Source organism: Myotis yumanensis, unplaced genomic scaffold, assembly GCF_028538775.1.
Source record: "Myotis yumanensis isolate MYYU_CA2020_CCGP unplaced genomic scaffold, mMyoYum1.0.hap1 SCAF_5, whole genome shotgun sequence".
Taxonomy (NCBI): Eukaryota; Metazoa; Chordata; class Mammalia; order Chiroptera; family Vespertilionidae; genus Myotis; species Myotis yumanensis.
In genome coordinates this window covers 31,056,416-31,076,301 of record NW_027223756.1, presented here as the reverse complement: position 1 = coordinate 31,076,301, position 19,886 = coordinate 31,056,416, and the positions used below count along the sequence as shown (strand labels likewise).

General features: G+C 45.6%; 1 protein-coding gene across 3 annotated transcripts in view; it reads right to left on the bottom strand.

The window, feature by feature from the left end:
• KLHL3 (kelch like family member 3) overlaps positions 1–19,886 on the bottom strand; it is a 101,644-nt gene that overhangs the window by 50,019 nt on the left and 31,739 nt on the right. For all 3 annotated transcript variants that reach the window (XM_070414943.1, XM_070414944.1, XM_070414945.1), the window contains 2 exons: positions 13,141–13,303; positions 1,967–2,076 (listed from right to left, as the gene is read on the bottom strand). In XM_070414943.1, the coding sequence (XP_070271044.1) occupies positions 1,967–2,076; positions 13,141–13,303 (273 nt within the window). The remainder of the gene's footprint in view (positions 1–1,966; positions 2,077–13,140; positions 13,304–19,886) is intronic.

Below are 19,886 nucleotides of genomic sequence, written 5' to 3'. Positions count from 1 at the left end.
CAACCCTGCTCCACCCCTGCCCTGGCACAGCAAGCAGATAAGTCCTCACCTGAAAAAAATTTACTATGATCCCAGGGCAGGAGGAGCCAGCTTGAATTCAAAGTAGCAGGGTCACCCCTCTCAGCCCAAACAACCCCCAAGTTGATCCAAATCCTGCTGTTTTATGACTGCTTCCATTTTTTTCAAACTACGCTTGAGAACATGCTCAAGCAGGCCACAAACTGACCAACTGCCCCAACATTCACATAGCAAATCAATTAAGTAGTTCATTCCTTTGAATTATGACAATTTGGTAGCACAATCCAGAGAAGACATTAAACAGGCAAGAAGAGAGGGAGTCAACTCTGTAGCTGAGGCCTGGGCAAGAAGGAGCCTTTGGCCTAGCAGGAGGCATTCTTTTTCTCCAAAGGTGCTATTTCACACCAGTTAATGGAAGCAGAGGGCTCCTTGAACCTAAGGAAGAGTCTAGATTGCTGTGCCAGCCATCTTCTCTGAAGTCCTGAACTCCTTTTCTTCTTGATCAAACTTCTGCAAGATGACAGGCAGGAGCTTGTGGACTTCACCCCATTCTCTGGACATATGCTTTTGGACTCATTCTAATCTCCAATGTAAAATCCATTTCGGGGGCTTTTCCTGAAATATTCCCTCGGGAAAGGACCTCAAGTTTGGACACTAAGAGTGGACTAGGACAATTCGAGAAACATGTATTGCATATCTCTGAGGATACAGAGATGAATAAAATGTGACCCCTACCATCAAAAAACTCACAGTTGAGGGAAGGAGGAAAGACTAGATCAGAACTAAGTACAATGAAAAGCAGAACAAGGTGAATGTTATCTTGGAACATAGAATAGAAAGGACTTAATTCCAGATACAAGATCAGTAATCAACTCAGCTAACACTGATGGGACACCTACTAGGTACCAGATATGATACCTGGCATTTTACAAACCTTATCCCATTTCTACACCCACCCTATGGAATACATTTTATTAGTATCTTCACTTTATAAATGAGAAAACAGATATAGAAACAACATATTTTACCCAAAGGTAACACAAGTAATTTGTAAATACTAGAGATGAGATTTGAACCCAGCTGGCCAACACCAAAGCTTATGTTCCTTTCAGTGCAAAAGATTACATCTCCTGGAATAAAGAAATTCTTCCTGGTAATAGCAGAATCTGAACTGGTTTGAAATTTAACCAGGTGAAGATGGATGGGGAGAATACTTTAATCAGAGGGTCAGTGAGGGGCAAGGCCTGGAAGTAGGAAAGATGAGCAGTCACAGGTGAGCTAGAGCAGTGGGCAGAAGTCAAGCTTCCAGCACAAAGGAAGTATGTGGTCAATGAATTAGGGGATGGGGTGTCAAGAGCCCTGGGTTCTAGTCATTGCATGGCCACTGACTAACTGTGTGACCTTCAGCAGTTCCTATCCCTTATCTGGGCTTCAGTTTCATCATCAGAGAGAATTCCAAACCCCTATTGGAATAGATATTCCCAAAAGGTCTGCTCTGGTATAAATGCTCAATGATACTCCCAAGAGGCCATGTGGAACAGTGATTAAGACCAGGTGACAGGTAGATGCTAGCTCTGCAGTGACCTTGGATAAGCTAATTAATTCCAGAGTCTCACTCTTCCTCATCTGTAATGTGGGGACAACAGCAAAGCCTGCTTCACAGGGCTGTGATGAAGGATGAGTGGAAAGAAGAACATAAAGCACTTAGCAAAGTGCTTGGCAAACTGAAAATGTTTGGCTAATGAAGGCAGCTTTGTCACCACCATCACCACCACCACTTTCTTCTTCAAAGAGTCCAGAAAGTGACGTTAGTGGTCAATGATCAGAAGGCCTTTTTTTAAAAAGAGACAAAAAATAAACTCTCAGAAAAGGTCTCACTAAACCATAAGTCCCTCCCATGACTACCTCACACATGAAACTCCTATTTCACCAAGGGGCCACATCATACCTTCTCTTCTGAAGAAACAGTCAGCTTGTCACTGGATATCAAGCTGCACACCTGGTCCAGACTTAGGCTAAGAAATTCTTCCCCCAGCATCACCTCTGGAAAGTGCTGCTCTGTTCCAAAATAAAAAAAAAAAAGAAGAAGAAGAAAAAGAAGAGAAGAAGAAGAAAGATAGCAGAAGTTCAAAAAACAAAGTTATAAAATGCTCCTGCCCATCCATGAACCAAGGCCATAACAATATGTAGGATTCAGAGTGGAGTCCTAGGGGCTCTAAGGGGAGGGTGGAAGCAGAGGGTGAGACAGAGAGGCAGAGAGAAACACAGCACATCCTGGCTGGAGGGAAACTAGCCTTTTAACTCAGCAGCAAAAGCGTCCCCCTGTGTGATCCTCTGTCCAGAACACCGACAGAGATGAAAATGGGGCAGAGAGATATGAGGCTATATTTTTTCCATGCTCCATGAGATTAATCCTGGTGTTGCGAAAAGCCTCAATGGGACCTGCCTACTTAACTGAGCTCATTTCCCCTCAAGGCTCATGCTGGCAGAGTTGCAGACAGTGCCCCCTGCAGCTCAGCCAAACAAAAGTGGGTCAGAACTGCTGTGTGGCTGGAAGTCTCGGGGGTTCTGGTACAAAGTCAACATTAGAAGGCTAGCTGGAGGAGTCATCCTTTGCTGCCCAAAGTCAAGTCTATTATAGTGAGCCTCTGGTTCACAGGGAGGCCCAACTAAGAATCCATTCCAGGGTGGTGGCAACACAGTTGGTCCCACTGCCATTGAGAACAATCCAAAATCCAGGACAGCCAGTCGGTGGAGGCCATTAAAATGGAGGGAAATTTGGGGACAGCTAGAACAAGTCAGGCCTAAGGTCCACACAAAGGAAATGCCAAATGCAACTCCTACCCTGACACTTGCTGGGCCACCATCCTATTACAGAGACGGTGAAATGTCAGTGAAAGAGCATGTATTTCAGAAAGAAGGAAGCTAGACTCAAATCCTGGCCTTGCCATTTACAAACTATTTTCTTGAGCCAATGGCATCACCTCCCTGGGCCTCACTATCCTCATCTGTGAAATGGGGATAAGACCACTTGTCTTACCTCCCTCCCATGCTCTGGTGGGAAAGGAACTATGAAAGTGGTTTTGCAATCTATGACAAGGTGAACCAGCCTAAGGGTTGACAGTTTCTGGTGCAGCAGGTCCTGGAGGTGGCAGGATCCTTTGTCATTTGGCTCAGTCTTTGCTCCTTTTTCAGTTCTCTCACCACCCTGCACCATCACCTTAAGGAGCATCTATGCCCCTTAACCTCCAGGCTTCCCTATTTCCTTCTTTGGTGGTCTCTTTCTGGCCTGATAGCCTCTGGAGGGCTACATCTCCCAGTTCCCACTCAGGCCTACCCACACTTGGTCTGGCCAGCCCCTCAAGTCAGATTCAGAGACCCTCTACCCTTGAGAGATGCTGAAATATCAAGACTGCTGTAGCTGCATAATGAAAAGGAACATCAGACCATGTTAAGACCCTTTCTCACATTCATTGGCCTCTTAAAAACCAAATATTTAAATCATTTCTTGCAAAAATCTTCTAAATTTTATGTTGGAAATAATTCAGACCCAAAGAACTCCCATATAGCCTTTCTTCGGATTCCCTACATCTTAATATTGTACTCTCAAAGATCAGGTTATAAACAACCTTTTCCATCTTTCACTGGACAAAAGGGTTCCCCACTTGCTCCCCACCAGCCTAATGATATCACTGAGCCCACAGTTAAAGCTTGTCCATCCTGAGGTTGAAAAGTCAGATCCTTTATGAAGGGAAGCAACTGTCATAAAGGAAGAAGCTGGTCTTGCTTCTCTATATGTCAACAGGAAAAGGCCTTTAGTGTAAAGCTTAGATTTTAGGTGAGACATGCAAAAGACCTCCCTAACTATGGGAATTTTTAAGACTACAGAGTATTACTTTTAAAGTGCCCATTCCTAAAGATTTTAAAACAAAAGCAAATGAACAATCTTCTTTGGGTGATAGGAATCCATTCTTGGCCTGGAGGCTTGGAAAGGTACAAGATTCTCCCACATGCCTTTCTGGTCCAAGTCTTTAAGTAGAGTCCTTCATTTGTCAACAACACCCAAGAAATAGCAAAGAGAAAAGGCCCTCAGCACACCACAGCAAAGTGCAGGGCATCAAGGCTCAGCTCAGCAGGAGTGTCAGGTGAACCAGCACCAACACCTCTGTGGCCCAGAGCCGTACCCAACCTCTCCACCATTATCTTTGGTTGACCCAAATCCTAACATTTGGAAGAGAGAAGAGGAAAGAGAACAGGAGGTGAGAGTAAAATTCTGGGTTGTGAAAAATTCTTCCTTACAACTCATAAAGCTGAAACTAGATGGGCTGGATTATGAAAAGAAAAAAAATGGAAGTGCAGTGATGCATAGTCCAGGTGGCATAGTGAACAAACCAAAAATTCTCAAAGATAAGTCAAGGCAGAAAGCAGTCAGCCCCCACACCTTCCCATCTCTCGCCCTCAGACACTGCAGGATTTGAATCCAGGTCCCTCTTTCTGACTCAGGCTGCTGCTTTGCCCATCTGGACCCTTCCACTGAAAACCCTACAGAAAGCCTCCCAGGAAGCAGTTTTCAGTGGGTAGGGGCAACAGGGGAGTTAATAAGCAGCAGCTGCTGGCTCCCAGAACCCAAGAGATTTGCAGGGCATGAGCAGGAAGAGAGGGAGCAAGGAGGGAATCTTCCTCCCCCACCCCTCAGTCTGAGGAGACAGGGCTAAGCCCCCAGAGTTGGGGAACTAGAGTCCTCTTTCTGTTAGCAACACTCAAGAAATAACAAAATATAAAAAAACAACAATAACAACAACAACAACAAAAAACAGGACAAGGATGCTCTGACCAACTCCCTCTCCTGGGAAACAGGAACTCCCCAGAAGACTTGGCACTCAAGTCAGCCCTCTTCCCAGCTGCTTCCCAGAAAGAACCCCCTCTGCTCCCAGAATATACACCTCCCTGAGAATCAGCTTCTACCTTTCACACTGGTTCGTTGGGTGGTTTGTTGGTTTGTTGGTTTGGGGATTTTTATTTGTTTGTTTTGCTTTGTTGTTAATGTATTAAAGGAGGATGTAGTGAAGAGCTTTGGCTAAGAGTCAGAAGACCTGAGCTCAAGTCCTAGCTCCACCTCTTACAGTCACGTCTTTCCAGGCTTTGGCTTCATCGTCGATAAAATGGGACCATACACCTGACCTAGGTCTCATGGTTGTTTTGAAGTCCAAAGGCATTAGTCCATTTTAAAATCTTTAAGAAACTCTTAGAAATTAAGGATGAGTATGATCAACCCTGTCCCTGCTTCACACAGTCAGTCCTTGGGCAGCACTGCTAACAGAGAAGCAGTTCCTTTGGATCCTGTGGACAAGTCTGTGGACTTCAAAGGTCTTAGAAACTCACTTTAATTCCACTGAGTTCAGAAAACTCTCTAGGGATATAAGTTATGTAATTTCTTAAGGCTGCAGTTTTCTCATCTATTAAGTGAAGCTAACAATAGTACCTATCTCATAAAGGTGTGTGGTCATTAAGTAAGCAAATACAGGAAAGTCACATTTACTGAGACCACTGCAAGTGCTCCTTAACTGTTAGTGTATGATGTGCCAAATGCAGTGTTTCTTCAAAAATGAAGAAATCAGAGCTGATGCCTACATGAACCTTATAAGAGGGGTAAGACAAGGTCCTAATAATTCCACCTCAAGTCCACAGGGCTGGGACTGAAAGAGGCACTCCAAATACAAATAACAGCATGGAAGCAGGAAAATTCAGGGCATGTCTAGAGAATAGCAATAGCACAGTCCAGCTATAGCCTAGGCCAGGGGTGGGCAATCCCCGGCACGCGTGCCAAACATGGCACACCAGTAACTTCTGCTGGCACTCGAAACCCTCTCTTATAATCTTCCATTTACAATTTTTTTCTTAATATCGACTTTTTTATTTTTCAGATAAATTCAGTGTAGGTGCATCTTAGATAAATAAATAGTTTTACATAACAAGTTATCTTAAAGACCATAGACATGGATTGACGAGAGAGGGGAAGAGCAATTTCTATGCCTCTGCCTTAGCTCTCCCTGCCTTCCTAGATCTGACCAGTGTTTTGGTTTCATCCACATACATTTGTGAATCTTTGTTCTCAGTGATGAATTTTGTTAAGTCTTGTAATAGGAGTAGCCTGACGGATGAAAGTAGTAGCTCGTGCATATCTCTGAAGGTCACGAAATATAAACCTGATGTAAAATCTCTGTCATCAGTGATGCAGCAGCAAAAGTCCCACTGATAATATCAAACGGAGTCACAAAGTTTTCTGTCGGACTATCAGTGTACATGTATACATTAAAAAATAAATGTATTTTTCATCATCACATACTGTTTTTGTCGCTCGAATGAATTTTATTATTTCTTCAAGGTTCTTCACATATGTACACCTTAAGAGATATCAAGTAGGTGTAACATGTTCTCAAAAAATTAGGGTTGGCACGCAGAAGAATTTTGAGTCAGAGATTTTGCTGGTTTTGGCACGCACTCACAAAATGTTGCCCACCCCTGGCCTAGGCAATGTCTTTATTCATTTAACAAATGTTTACTGAACATCCACTAAGTATGGGGAGCTATGCCAGGCTTCCAGGAGATGCAATAGAGAGGCAGATGTGGCTAGATCTTGGCGGATAGGTGGGGTGTGTAGGGGGCATAGTATCTTCTAACCATGGGCCAGCCCCTTGAAGGGGAACTCTCCAGTAATAACTCTAACTTTTCTGGTCTTTTTGCTTCTTTTTCCTTAAAGAGAAATGGAAACAGAGGAAAAAAAACAAGGGTTCTGGTTAAGAGTCCTAATTAACCAGGCTTTACTATAAATAACAAATACTGTTTAAGTTTCAAGTTTTGATTAATGAAACACAATGTGTCTGTTCCTGTCCATTTGGATGAGAAATTACAGAGAAGCGGAGAGGCACCAGATAACTTCAAGCAATACACATCTTGCTAATGTTGAAAGGATGACAAAACTTGGATGGTGCGTTCCCATGAAAGGACTTGCTCTAGGAGCAGAGTTGGGTCTTTTCAGGAAAGCAAGCCTGGAAAAAGTTGAGAGCTTTACCTAATACGGCGTAGCTAATGTTGTGCTATGCATCTCACATGTACTATATCACTTCTCCCAAAAGCCCTGGTGAAGTGAAATCACTACCCCCATTTTACAGATGGAGAAATGGAAGCTCAAAAAGTTATTTAGTCATGTGCTTAGAATCACACAGTATAAATGGTCAATCCAGGTTTTGAAACCAAGGCTATCTGATTACAATAACAAACATTTAATGACTATCTGAGGCCCCAAGATAATATGAGCTTGTCCTAAGCAGGCCATTGGGGTAAAATTCAATATACATATCCGAATACCCTAAGAATCCCTCTTAGGGGGGTGTGTCAGAGAGACAAAAAGAATAAATCTAATAACTATCTTTAAAAAAAAAAAACTTAGAATAGTGGTGTTCTAAACGTTTAGCATTGGTCCTACATTCAAATCTCCAACATACCCCTGAATTGAGATCTTTCCCTAATCTCTCTGTCTACCAGGCTAGGTGAAGTGATACAGTTCTATGTTCTCAAAGCCCCTGAAACAGGAAATAAAAATTATCATAGCCCTAATCCACCTGTTTTATCTTCTGAGGTCTTTCTCTCACACTGGGACGGTAGCCCCAGGAGGGCGGGGTCTGCCTTGTTTGAACCTCAATCCTCAGTGTCCAGCACATCTACAAATACTGAGCTCTCAGATTTTTACTGTGCTTCCTTTCATTCTTCAGGACTGCCTAGGGCTCAGGCAACCTCCTAAATTAATCCCAAGTTTCTCCTGATGGGAGGAAATAAGCCTAAGCTTTTGATCAGGTTCATCTAAACTACAAGTCTTAAACAAATGGAACTGAAAACCCACCTATGACTTCCTTGACCTTCAGAAATAAAACAAACCTCATTATCCCTGTGGCCCCAGGGAACAGGTCCGAGGGCTCTGAATTAAACCACTGGTTATATGTCTAAGGAAAGATTGGCTGACACAGGTGAACACACAAACATAATCAAAACATTTTAGCAAGGTAAAAAATAAAACAGAAATGCTTTAAATCTCTCTCTCCTGCCCCCTATTGCCCTATTTGTGGAGAACAGAGGTAAGCTTTCGTAAGTCAGTATTTGGCTCTCAGGGCCCACAGTTTCCCTGCCCCAGGGAGAAGGCTCAGCTCCCACAGGGAAGTAACAGAGACCTACCTTGACGTCTTCCCACATGGGTCATGACCACCGACCCTCAGACTCTAAATGTTACTACCTCCACCTTCCCTGGGGATGATGGGATATGAGCTCTTTACCATACTGACTTAATTCCAGAAAGATATATATATGGTCCCTCCTCCTTTCTCTATAACTGTGGCGGGGCAGGGGCGGGGGGGGGGGGGGGGGGCAGTGGAGTGGAGGGAGCAACAGGCTGTATCAAAACTGCCTAGTCATCATTGTTATTGATTCAACATCAGAGTTCCCTGTTACCCAGAGAATGGGAGGACTAAGGGAAGCTTCCTAAAATCCCAATAAGGAGACCATCTAACAACACAGACTGCCTGTGTTTGCTCTAAGGCTTCATTTGCCACCTTCAAGTTAGAAGCAGAAAATCAGGCGGAGCAGGAATGAGGCGACCACCATGCAGAGAGAGGCTGAACTGGCCTGGTGGGTGTGAAAATAACTAGTGGGCTCGGAGCACAGGCCCTGGTTCAGACAGCCTCATCATGAATCTTGCCATTGCCACTTACAAACTAGGTGATCTTGGACAAGTTACTAAACATTCTGAAGTTCCTGTTTCTTCATCTATAAATTGGGAAAAGAATAACTACCTCTCATAGTTACGTGCCTATTAACTGCACAGCACCCGGCCTGGAACCTAGCCAAGTGTTCAGAAATGGCAGAAACTCCTACCATCATCATCATATCATCATCATCATCTTATGATGCCAAGTTGAAGGCAGCAATTTCATTAAGACAACCCTCACTGAGTCAGAGGTTGGTGTTTTTTAAATGATTTGTCAAAGTTTTTTGCTGCCCTTAGTTTAATCACTTCATTCCATGATCTCAAAAGACTCAATCAATCAAAAAAAGGCCATTTCTCTCCACAAACGCATTCAATCCCATGGCTTTTCCATCCCATGGCTGGAGGGTTTCAGCTCAGCTTTGGCAGACTGATGTAAACAACATGCCCAAGGAATTTTTATTGCCATTTCATTAATGGGGTCTCATTAACATCCCTCCCAACCAGCTCTGCTGATGGCCCAGTGCATGGCCGTCCAATTACCAAACAACAAAATCCCCATAAACCTGTCCTGGCCTCTGAGGTTAAAGATTAAACTGTCCCTAGAAACAATAATGAGTTATAAGAAACAAGCTGTGCAAAATACGCAGGTCCCTTTCCCAGCTACTAGCTACCCAGGAGAACTCTGATACCATCAACTGGGGACAAGAGTATGGGCGGTCAGTTTCTAAATACAGGATACCCTCCCCACCCCAGAATAATGTATCACAGCAAACACCTGGGGGCATAACCTTGAGGGGAAAACCAGACCCAGGAAAAGACAAGGCCATTCTAAACAGGAAAGCAAACAGGCAACTGGGTGGAGAGGTGGTGCTCCCGCCCTCAGAGTCCCACTGTTGTCTGCCTCTCGGTGCCTTCATCAAGGAACTAAGGACTAACATCAGAAGGCAAGAGCTGGCTTTAAAAATGGTTACATTTTTTTAGAGTGCAATTTGTCAATATCTATAAAAAATTTTTAATGCATACTCCCGTTTAGCTACTTAATGCCACTAAGATGGCAAACTACAGGTATAATCTTAACTTACATATTAGCAAGTGTACTCCAGAATATTACGTAGAAAATTTCTCACTCAACATTTTATATAAAAGAAAAAACAGTGAACATTAGTACCCATTAATTAAGGACTGGGGTTAAAAAATTATAGTGCATCCATATGATACAACAGATAAAAAAGACAGAAAGCTCTATGCTAGGTGCCGCCCATGGTTCTCTCTGGGTAGGATTGTGGTGTTTTTCCTGCTCTTTCTGCCTGTCTGCTTTTTCTGTAATAAGTATGGGTGATTTTTTATTAGATAGCAATAACAATAGCAATAATAATTATAACAGCAAAAGAAAATTTGTCTTGGATAAGGACTAGGAACAGAATTCACAGGCAAAGCTGGGACCATGAACAAGTGAGAGCAGAGGCCAGCTAACCAGAGACTAGGCAAGGTGGGAAAGCAGGATATACCTGTGCACCTGATACAGAGAAACCAAAATCAGAAGCTCTGGAAATGGTCCTCTCCCCAAAGTGCATGATGTCCGCAGCAACAGCAGCGGTGATGTCCCAGGGAGTCCCTCTCTCTGCCAGGACCCAGCTCTGAGGCTCTCTCACTGCGGATGGTGAGGCTGGAAGGGACGCTCCAAAGCATGGCCATGGGTGGTGACTACTTCTGCAGGAGGCTCTCCTCCCTGTCCTGCCCAATCCCCAAACCATCCTGAAAATGGGGCAGGATATATTTCCCCCATCATAGAGAGGAGAAAACAGGCCTAGGGGTTGCTCCAGTGTTGGCTGGTCTGACCCCTACTTCTGATCTGGAGGGTCTCCTTGTAGTGGGTTGGCTTAAACCCCCACTAATGTGAGGCAGGGAGCCAGAGAAGCTGGTGAATACAAGGGCCGGCACTGCCCCTTTTATGTGACCCTAGTGGGTGCCCACACCTCCACACTTACAGTGGGCGAGGCGGCAGCTCTCAAGAGGCAGTGAGGGCAGAGAGTGCCAGATTCCACCTCAAGTGAGGAAGTGCAAGACCAAAGAAACACAGCAGCCCACATCAGTGGGTGGATGCAAACCACTGAGGGAGTAAGCAAAGATAATCCTTATACACTTCCTTCGCTAACACTGTACAATTTACCTTCACACTGCTGCTTCTAACGTCTTTTCATCATGGTCTTACCACCTCTGCATTTCCGTGACTTCCCTGTGGGCTGCAAAGAAACCTGTACCGGGACATGGTCGCAGGCTCCAGGGAAGGCCTGTACAACAGGGAGAGGCTCTCAGCCTGAAGTCACACCGACAGAGCAGGGAAAACAGGAGGGCTCACACGTGCAGTGAGGGGGCCGGCCGCCTCCCAACATGGAAGAGAAGACATCCACGTCTCACTTCCCCACACGAAGATGACTAAACAGCCTGTGTCTAGCAGAGACAGCTGGTCGTCTGTCTACACTGTCTGGTTGTTGGCATCTGACTATGTGGCACACAGGCTTCCAGGCTCACACTTCTAATGGAAAATGCCAGCTCTAGCCACCAACACTCCTCAATTAGCAATCCACAGGGCTGCCTTATGTGCAAATAGGGCCTGCAAGCATAGTATGCAGTAGTTATAATCACTGGCTCTGGACTCAAACTGTCTGGGTTTGAAACCTGCCTCTGTCCTTACCAGCTGCGTGACTCCAACAAATACCTTCACCTGCCCATGCCTTAGTCTCCTTAACTGTTGTACACATTAAATGAGATGACACATAAAATGGTGAGCATGGGTGTGACCCAAAGTGAGAGCTCAATAAACACTAGCTAGAAATAATTCATCAGGATTTCTGCATTCACACGTGTGTGCACACCCTCCACACACACACTCACACAATGCTGGCAGGTCCCAATCACTGTGACATGAGGACCAGGGAGCACCACCACAACGTTGTGCTCCCAAACGCATCCTCCCCACTCTCCTACAGGTGAGTCTCACCATCAGACAATGAAAGGGGCGAGGGGAGAAAACACAGATTTTGGAAGTGGGGAAAAGCCAGGCCAGAAGAGCCTGGGAGCCTTTGGTAAAGGTGAGGGTTCAGCACACTCCCCAAACCTGAGATGATCTTCTCGGCCAACTACAATAGGCTGGGATATGTGCTGTGTGTGCAGGCATGCATGCACACACAGTGTGGAAGGAGAGGGCTGGGGAGGGACACCAGGAAGGGACTCAGGGAATTCCTGGCATCTAAGCGCTCTTCCTTTGTCACAGCACCAGCAGATGTTCATGAGCTGGCCTGGGTCTTGGCCAAGTTCTTGGCTCCTGCTGAAGCAAAGCCTCAAGAAAGTGGTCTCTTCAAAGACTGGGCTAGGGAGCCCTCTCCACAGAGAGGAAAGGCTCCCTGAGAAAAAGCAGCAAGGCATGGGGAATGTGCAGGGGAAGGGGCGCAGGAAGCACGGCAGAGAGACAGGAGAGCCAAGGTTCAGAGCCAGGAAGAGTCAGGAGAATTCAGAATTGGGGCATCTGGAGAATGTCCTTCACAAAAATCATCATCATCAGGATCATCTTAACAACTGGTCCCATTTGTATCTCAGAAATAGTAACATAATTATTACTGCCTTTCTGATTAAAAAAAGTTTTTAGATTTAAAAAACTATAATTATAATACATAACTTAGTTCAGTTGTAGAAATAAGATTGTAGGAAATAAAGAGAGGGGAAGGATGTATGTATATGAGGGGAAAGTCTATGAAAGTTCAATCTTATTCTTCTGTGAGAAGTCAGCAGATAATATCTAAAACTATTCCAAAAACAGTGATGTAAACATATTGTTTCGATAAGTGGAGATAAAGAGTAGATGAAACAGCTTTTAGCTGAATCAGAGCCTGCATTTTCATTCTTTTTAGAATTGAAGTGAGTGCCTCTAGAGAGCAAGACTTGCTGTGGAAAGGCAGAGCCAGGGACTCTTCCTTATCATCACAGGCCTTACAGTAGTATTTGCCTGTTAAGCTCCTGTTTAAAGAACACTTTGATCAAAATAGAAATCTTCTTAAACAGAAAATTATTTATTTCAAACCTAGCTCAAGTTATTCTTCCCCCAGGAAGTCTTCTCAGATCTCTTTCCTCTTCTCTCATGAAAATTACTGTCTGTGTTATCCATCTGACAATTAATCATATTATACTTGGCAATGAGCTGGACTCTTCTATTGCTAACGATCCTCCCACCTGTGTCTTGTGACCCTGACTGAATTATAGCTGCTTCGCAGCAGAGTGCACTTCTCACAATCTTTGAGGTGTCCACAGCCGGCCAGGTTATTCAATCCACAAGGTTGGAGGAGGTGTGGCAGCCCAGTCCCCATTACCTGCATAAGCATTGGCCTGCTGCAGAAGGTCGGTGCAGGTGTGCACATCTGCAAACGCGCGGATGCCGAGGCAATTGGTGGGATGCAACTGAGACTGAAGGAAGTCACAGCAGTTCTGCCGAACATCCATGAGCTGCAGCAAGCTGGCTGCTGGGAGCAGCACCTGCAAGAGAAGGGGACATTCTGAGACACTGGATCCCTCCAGCAGGGCCTCACCTCCCCACCACACTGTTCTAATCACACCACTCCCATGCTCGAGGTCCTGGCATGGCTCTCCACTGCCTGCCACTGGATGGTCAGTCCAAACCATCTGGTCCGGCTGTCAGGGCAGCCCAAGCCTCATTTCCCCCTACTCTACACCTCATGGAGTCTAAGCATTAGCCTATTCTCTGTTTCCCTCAGCCTACAGCAGTGCTTTCCAATCGCTAATGTCTGTATGAATTCCCTGGGGATCTTATTAAAATGCAGATTCTGATACAAGAGTTCTAGGGTGGGACCTGAGAGCCTGCATTTCTAACTGGCTGCACTTTGAGTTTCAAGACCCTTAAGAGCCCTAGCTGGATTGGCTCGGTGGATAGAGCTTCGCCCTGCTGACTAAAGGGTCCCGGGTTCGATTCCCGTCAAAGGCATATACCCGGTTGCAGGATCAATCCCCAGTGGGGGCATGCAGGAGGCAGCCAATCAATAATTCTCTCTCATCATTGATGTTTCTCTCCCCCCAATTCCTCCATGAAATCAATAAAAAAATATATATATATATAGCTGAACCGGTTTGGCTCAGTGGATAGAGCGTTGGCCTGCGGACTCAGGGGTCCCGAGTTCGATTCCGGTCGGGGGCATGTGCCTTGGTTGCGGGCACGTCCCCACTGGGGGGCGAGCAGGAGGCAGCTGATCTATCTCATCGATGTTTCTGGCTCTCTATCCCTCTCCCTTCTTCTCTGTAGAAAATCAATAAAATATATTTAAAAAAAAAAATATATATATATATATATATATTTTTTTTTTTTTTTAAAGACTCTTAAGAACTGAATGTCTGTGCCCCACCCCCACAATTTACATGTCAAAATCCCAACCCCCCAATGTGACTTATTTGGAGACAGGGCCTATGAAGAAGTAACAATGGTTAAATGAGGTCATAAGAGTGGGGCCCTAAGGTGTCCTTACAAGAAGAGGAAGAGCCCTAACCGGTTTGGCTCAGTGGATAGAGCGTTGGCCTGAGGACTCAAGGGTCCCAGGTTTGATTCCAGTCAAGGGCATGTACCTTGGTTGCGGGCACATCCCCAGTAGGGGGTATGCAGGAGGCAACTGATCGATGTTTCTCTCTCATTGATGTTTCTAACTCTCTATCCCTCTCCCTTCCTCTCTGTAAAAAATCAATAAAATATTTTTTTTTAAAGAAGAGAAAGAGATATCAGTGTGCGCTCTCTCTCTCTTTCTCTCTTTCTCTCTCTCTCTCTCTCTCTCCCTGTGAGGACACAGGGAGAAGGAGGCCTTCTGCAAGCCAGGAACTGAATCAGCTGGAATCTCGATCTTGAAGTCCTAACTTCCAAAACTTTGACTCCATAAATTTAAGCCACCTGATCAGTGGTGTTTTGTTATGGCATCCCAAGCAGACTAAGATAGATTGATTCTTGGCTACACATTAACATCACCTGGAGGATTTTTAAAATATTGATGCCTGAGTCTCACCCCCAAAGATTCTAACTTAAGAGGAATGAGGTGTGGCCTGGACAGTGAGGTGTTTCTACAGGTCCCCAGTTACCTCTGATGTACAGTCAAGTTTGATAATCACTGCCCTACAGGCTTTAGCACACTGTCTTCACACAGAAAGGTACTTATTGAATTGTTCACTAGCTGATTCACCACTTAATTACTGAATGTCTGTGTGCCAGGCTCTGGTCTAGGCTCTAAGATTCAGTGGTAAGCATGATAAGCCAGACCCCTGCTCTAATGGAGAATATAATCTACTGGAACAAGGGACTCACCCCCAAGTCCCTTGGGGCTCAGATAAACACACTTTATTCTCCCATCTAACAGATAAAGAGACATCTTTAGGTACATTCTCAGAGAAAGAAGAGCTGAGTTCCCTTTTAAAAGGTCACAGGACACATGAGTATTCATACTACTTCCTGGAAGACAGAAAAATTTCCTGCTCAGGTGTGTCTGCATGTGTTTTTCCTAAAAGCCAGGGAAAACTGGCTTAAGCAGGCCAGATGGGTACTCAGATTGCCAACCCCTCTCAAGTTCCCTAGGCCTTTCCCACACTGCCCAGCCTGCCCTCTGGATCAAGAGTCCTGAACCCATGGCCAGAGTCCTACCTGACCCCAGCTCTGCTTCTCTTTCCCCTCTGCCCTGTGGAGGAGGTCAACAGTGTGAGCATGTCCTTCAAAAAAGAAATTTAAAAAACAACAACAAAAAAACAGAACAGTTTGATTTGAGGCTGCTTAGCTCAGGGCCCACGACATCCATTTCACCCCCAAACAACTGCCACATCCTGGGCTTGCTCTCAGCTGCTCTCCCGGCTCGCAGGGAATGTCTGGACCAGCCAGATTCCAGCTGTTCCCATCCACGAGGGTGTGCCGAGGAAGACAGGGCTGCAGATACATTTCTTTTCTTGACTCGGGCCACTACAAAAGTCTTTTTCTTTCCCTCAGAGATTTAAATTCTGGGCCCTGACCATCTTCCAAAACAGTTCCGAGTCTTAGCTTCATCTCTCCTCACCAGCCTGTGCTCAGGCCCCACTCTGCCCATTGCCTCTTGCCTTGTCCCTCCACTAGGGCACCCAGTCATCCAGGTTTGCCGAGGACCAAGGGGTTTCCAGGACACAAGGCTTTCGATGTTTATACTGGGACAGTGGGTGGCCCTTTCTCATCCCTGTCCACATGCAGAAACCACCAAGAGCCTCCACCATCAGGGGCCCTACTCCCAAGCTACCTGTTTGCTCTCAACAAGGAAAGCCCTTCCGACTACAAGCTTATTAACCTCCTCCTTCACGAGGCTGAGTTCTAGAAAACATGCTCCTCTTCCCTTCCTCTCTCTTCCCCTCTCCTGTCCCCAGCAGGACAGCAGCAAATTAGCATTATGTCCTTGGTATTTTCTAAGCCCTGATTCATTCCAGAGAAGGAAAAAAGATAAAAATCACCCACTCCCAAGGGGGGAAAAAAATCACCCATTCTTGAGTTTTAGATCATAAGTGGACACAGCCAGGCTCCAAATCTGACCTCTTAAGCTCCATTCTCACTAGGCAGACACTGTCCCCACTAAGCAGCCATAAACTGAGAAACTCAATTAAGCTGTGAGCTTGCTCAGCCTAGCCAACAGATTCCAAACCAGATTAGTCTCTGCCTGCTAGTTAAGGAGAGAACCATTAACCATTCTTGTTGAATACATACCAGGAATGGAAGGCTCTGCTCCAAACTCCTAAATGACCTCCATGACACCCCTACCAGCACCAGCTGCAAACCCTACAGTTAGGGCCACAGGTTGACCAATCATCCTGGTTTGCTGTGAATGTGTCAGCTTTAGCACTGAAAGTCCTATGTCCCAGGGTCAGGTGATCACCTGTGCAGAGGAACTTCTAACCAGTTACCCTAAGCAGCCCTGGTGGAGAGGAGCAATCAAATGCTGTCCAGCACACACCCGACTCAGTGGTGTGGCAAGCCTCAGAAGAGTCAGGGGTGACCAGAGGGAGGAATGGGATAGCAGCCTTTTAGCTCCAAAGACAAGGATTTCTGAGAGTGCTATCTGCCCCCAAGATTGCATTCCCAGCCAAACCAAAATGAGATCATGCCAGGGACACTCACCCCCTCCCCGCATGCCCTCTTCTTCACCACGAGGGCAGCAGCACAAGTTGGTGCTTAAATTCTCAAGGTCATGACAACCAGCCAAAAAAATAAGATAACATTTCCTGAACACACTCCTTAGGTTATGAATTTCAGTTTTTAAAACCTCCCTGGACAGAGCTACCCACATAGCTTTCAACTTCCCTACTGTTCACAAAACCCACTTAGTAAGCAAAAATTAGAAGGCTTTTCACCTCTCCATGTGCCCCCCCCCCAGCCCCCCCAAACCCCCCCCCCCCCCCCCATCCTGTTTGGGTCCTCTCCTGCTGAAAAGCATTCCCAAACTGACTTCCTAAAATAAATGGGGCTGGTGGTTTCTCTAATTGCTCCTTCCCTCTCTTTGATGTTACACTGAGATTAGCTATGAGTCAAAGGCCCTTTTCTTCCCACTATTTGCTTTATACAGGAAGGCGTGAATGAAAGGAAAGGAAGTCAGAATGCTGAGGGGGCTTGGAGACTGGGAGATGTATCACTGCTTGCCTCTGAGTCTCAGGGATAAACTAGGCCCCAGTCCAGTGGGGTTCTGGAGGTACACATGAGAACAAACATCCCCAGTGGCTGTGAAAGAAAAGAGAGCATACGTCCAGGAGGGGCTGTCTTCACCTCCCTCACCACATCAACAAGAGCTTTCAGAGGATTTCCTCTTCTCTTATCTTGCCTGCAACTCAACTCCCTCAAGTGGCAGCAGTAACAAGATTGTGAACAAGAGGCCAAGCCTGGGTCCTCAGCTTTGAAGCAAGACTGTCCTGATGGAATCACTAGGGCAGTCCTCGTGGCCCCTGGACGGAGGAGGCCAAGACAGGAGGAGTGGCTGGCTGGAACCACCACAGGGATGGAAGATGACCCCAAGTCGAAAGCCTTAGCTTGTCTCTCTCCACCTGACCTTCAGCAAAGAGTTTACAGGCTCCCCTCCAGCTTGCAAACGGCCTCCCTCCATTCTTCATCTGCAGGCCTGTTTTGTTTTTTCTCGCCCTCGGATAACATGAAAACACAGCAGAGGATATCCCGTCACAGAGTTTACTTCCTTTAACAAAAACAAAAGGAAGTGCCCTGCCTCAGAAAGCACCTACTCCTGGAATTTCAGGGAGACAGGGCCATGGGCAAAGGGAGGGCACCAGCCAGAGGGCCAGGTGACAGGGCTGCCCGAGGCCTCTGCCCTGACCACACCGTGGGTCTGTCCCTCCCAGCACCTGGCATGAAACCTGGCACAGAAACAGTGTCAAATTAAAAATCTGTTGAGAAAAAGAAGAAATGGGATGGGGGGAAAGAGGAAAAGAAAAGGGAGGTAGGAGGAGGGAAGGGAAGTGGCTATAGGTGAACAAGAGAGCTAACAGAATAGCACTGTGATTAAAAATCTCGCTTGGATTTTGACTTCACTTACCAGCTATGTGGCTTAAGGCAAATTACTTTACCTTTCTGTGTCTCTGTCTCAACAGTAAAAGGAGATAATAATGGTACTGTCTTAAGACTTGTTATAAGGGTCAAATGAGATAGTAATTTTAAAGCAGTTAACAGTGCTCAGTTAAATTAGTTTTTATAATTATTAATTCCAAGCTAAAATCAAGATTCTGAACATTTAACAATGTTCTGAACATTTAACTCAAGTTCACCACATCAACAAAGCACAATGAGTTGTAGAGAGCTGGTTTCAAATCCCAACTCTATCCCTCACTACCTAATTGACCGTGGGTATGACTCATGTAAGCCCTTTGGGCATCAGTTTCTTCAACTATAAAAGAAGGATCATAGATGAACGTCCCATTGGTGTTTACAAGAACTAAATGAAATAATGCATGTAAAATGATCAACACATGCTTGGCTTACTGTAAGCATTACTGTGCAAGTTATGACAATTGTTACCTCTACCACAGGAGGGCAACTCAGTAACTTCAAGGTATGTGTGGCCGGGAAGAGATTAGGGGCATAGCTCTCCCAGCCATTTAACCAAGCCCCAAATCTCTGACCCTTGTTTCTAAGACTTTCGGGAGAGCCCCAATGCCTCCATGCTCACCTTCTCAGTGCACCAAATCTTCAAATACTGACGTCATAGACAGCTGTGAGCAATGGCCTCAGAAGATACATAACAGCATGATGAAGCAGCCACATTTTGATCCAAACTTTCTCTTTTCAACCTTTTTTGTTTTGTTTTTCCCAAGGTCAAACCACAATTTAAAGTGGAGAGGAAAAGGGAAAACAGTATATCTCATTGATTCCAAACAATGAAGTTCCCTGAAGGTTCCACATTGTGCTTCCCAGGGGAGCCCTTGCACAGGCTGGCCCCTCCTACCCTACACACAAGAGATGAATAGCAGGCCCATCTAGGGCACACACACCAGTGAGGATGCAGACTGGTGGGCTGAGACAGGCCTGACCTCCCAGTCTTCCTTCAAGATCTGGCCCAAACAATGCTTCTTCAGTGAAGCCTACTCTGACCATCCTCATCAAGGTGGTGATAACCATTTCCTGCTTCCTGGGTACCTCCACCCTCACCCCTACCAGTCTATAGGACACCCATGCTTAGCCATGGTCTGGCTTCAGACCATGTGCTCCTTGGTAAAAGGGCTTCTATGCTCACAGTGCTCTCTGTGCCCATATTGTCTCCTGGCACACAGGGTAGCACTCTTCTAAGTTAATTCATTTAATCCTCACACCCACCCTATGTGGTAAGTACTACTATCTTGCACATATTACAGATGAAAACACTAAGGCACAGAGAGGTTAAATAATTTGCTTTAGGTCACACAGCTAGGGAATAGCAGAGCCTGGATTTGAAGGTAGACAGTCTAACTCATGATTCCTGCTTTACAGATGAGGAACCCTGGTAGGAGGGAGAGAACACAAATCAGAGGCTGGCTGAGTAAGTGTCTTCTCCAGCCAGAGGTCACTGAGTCTCATGCCCTCACT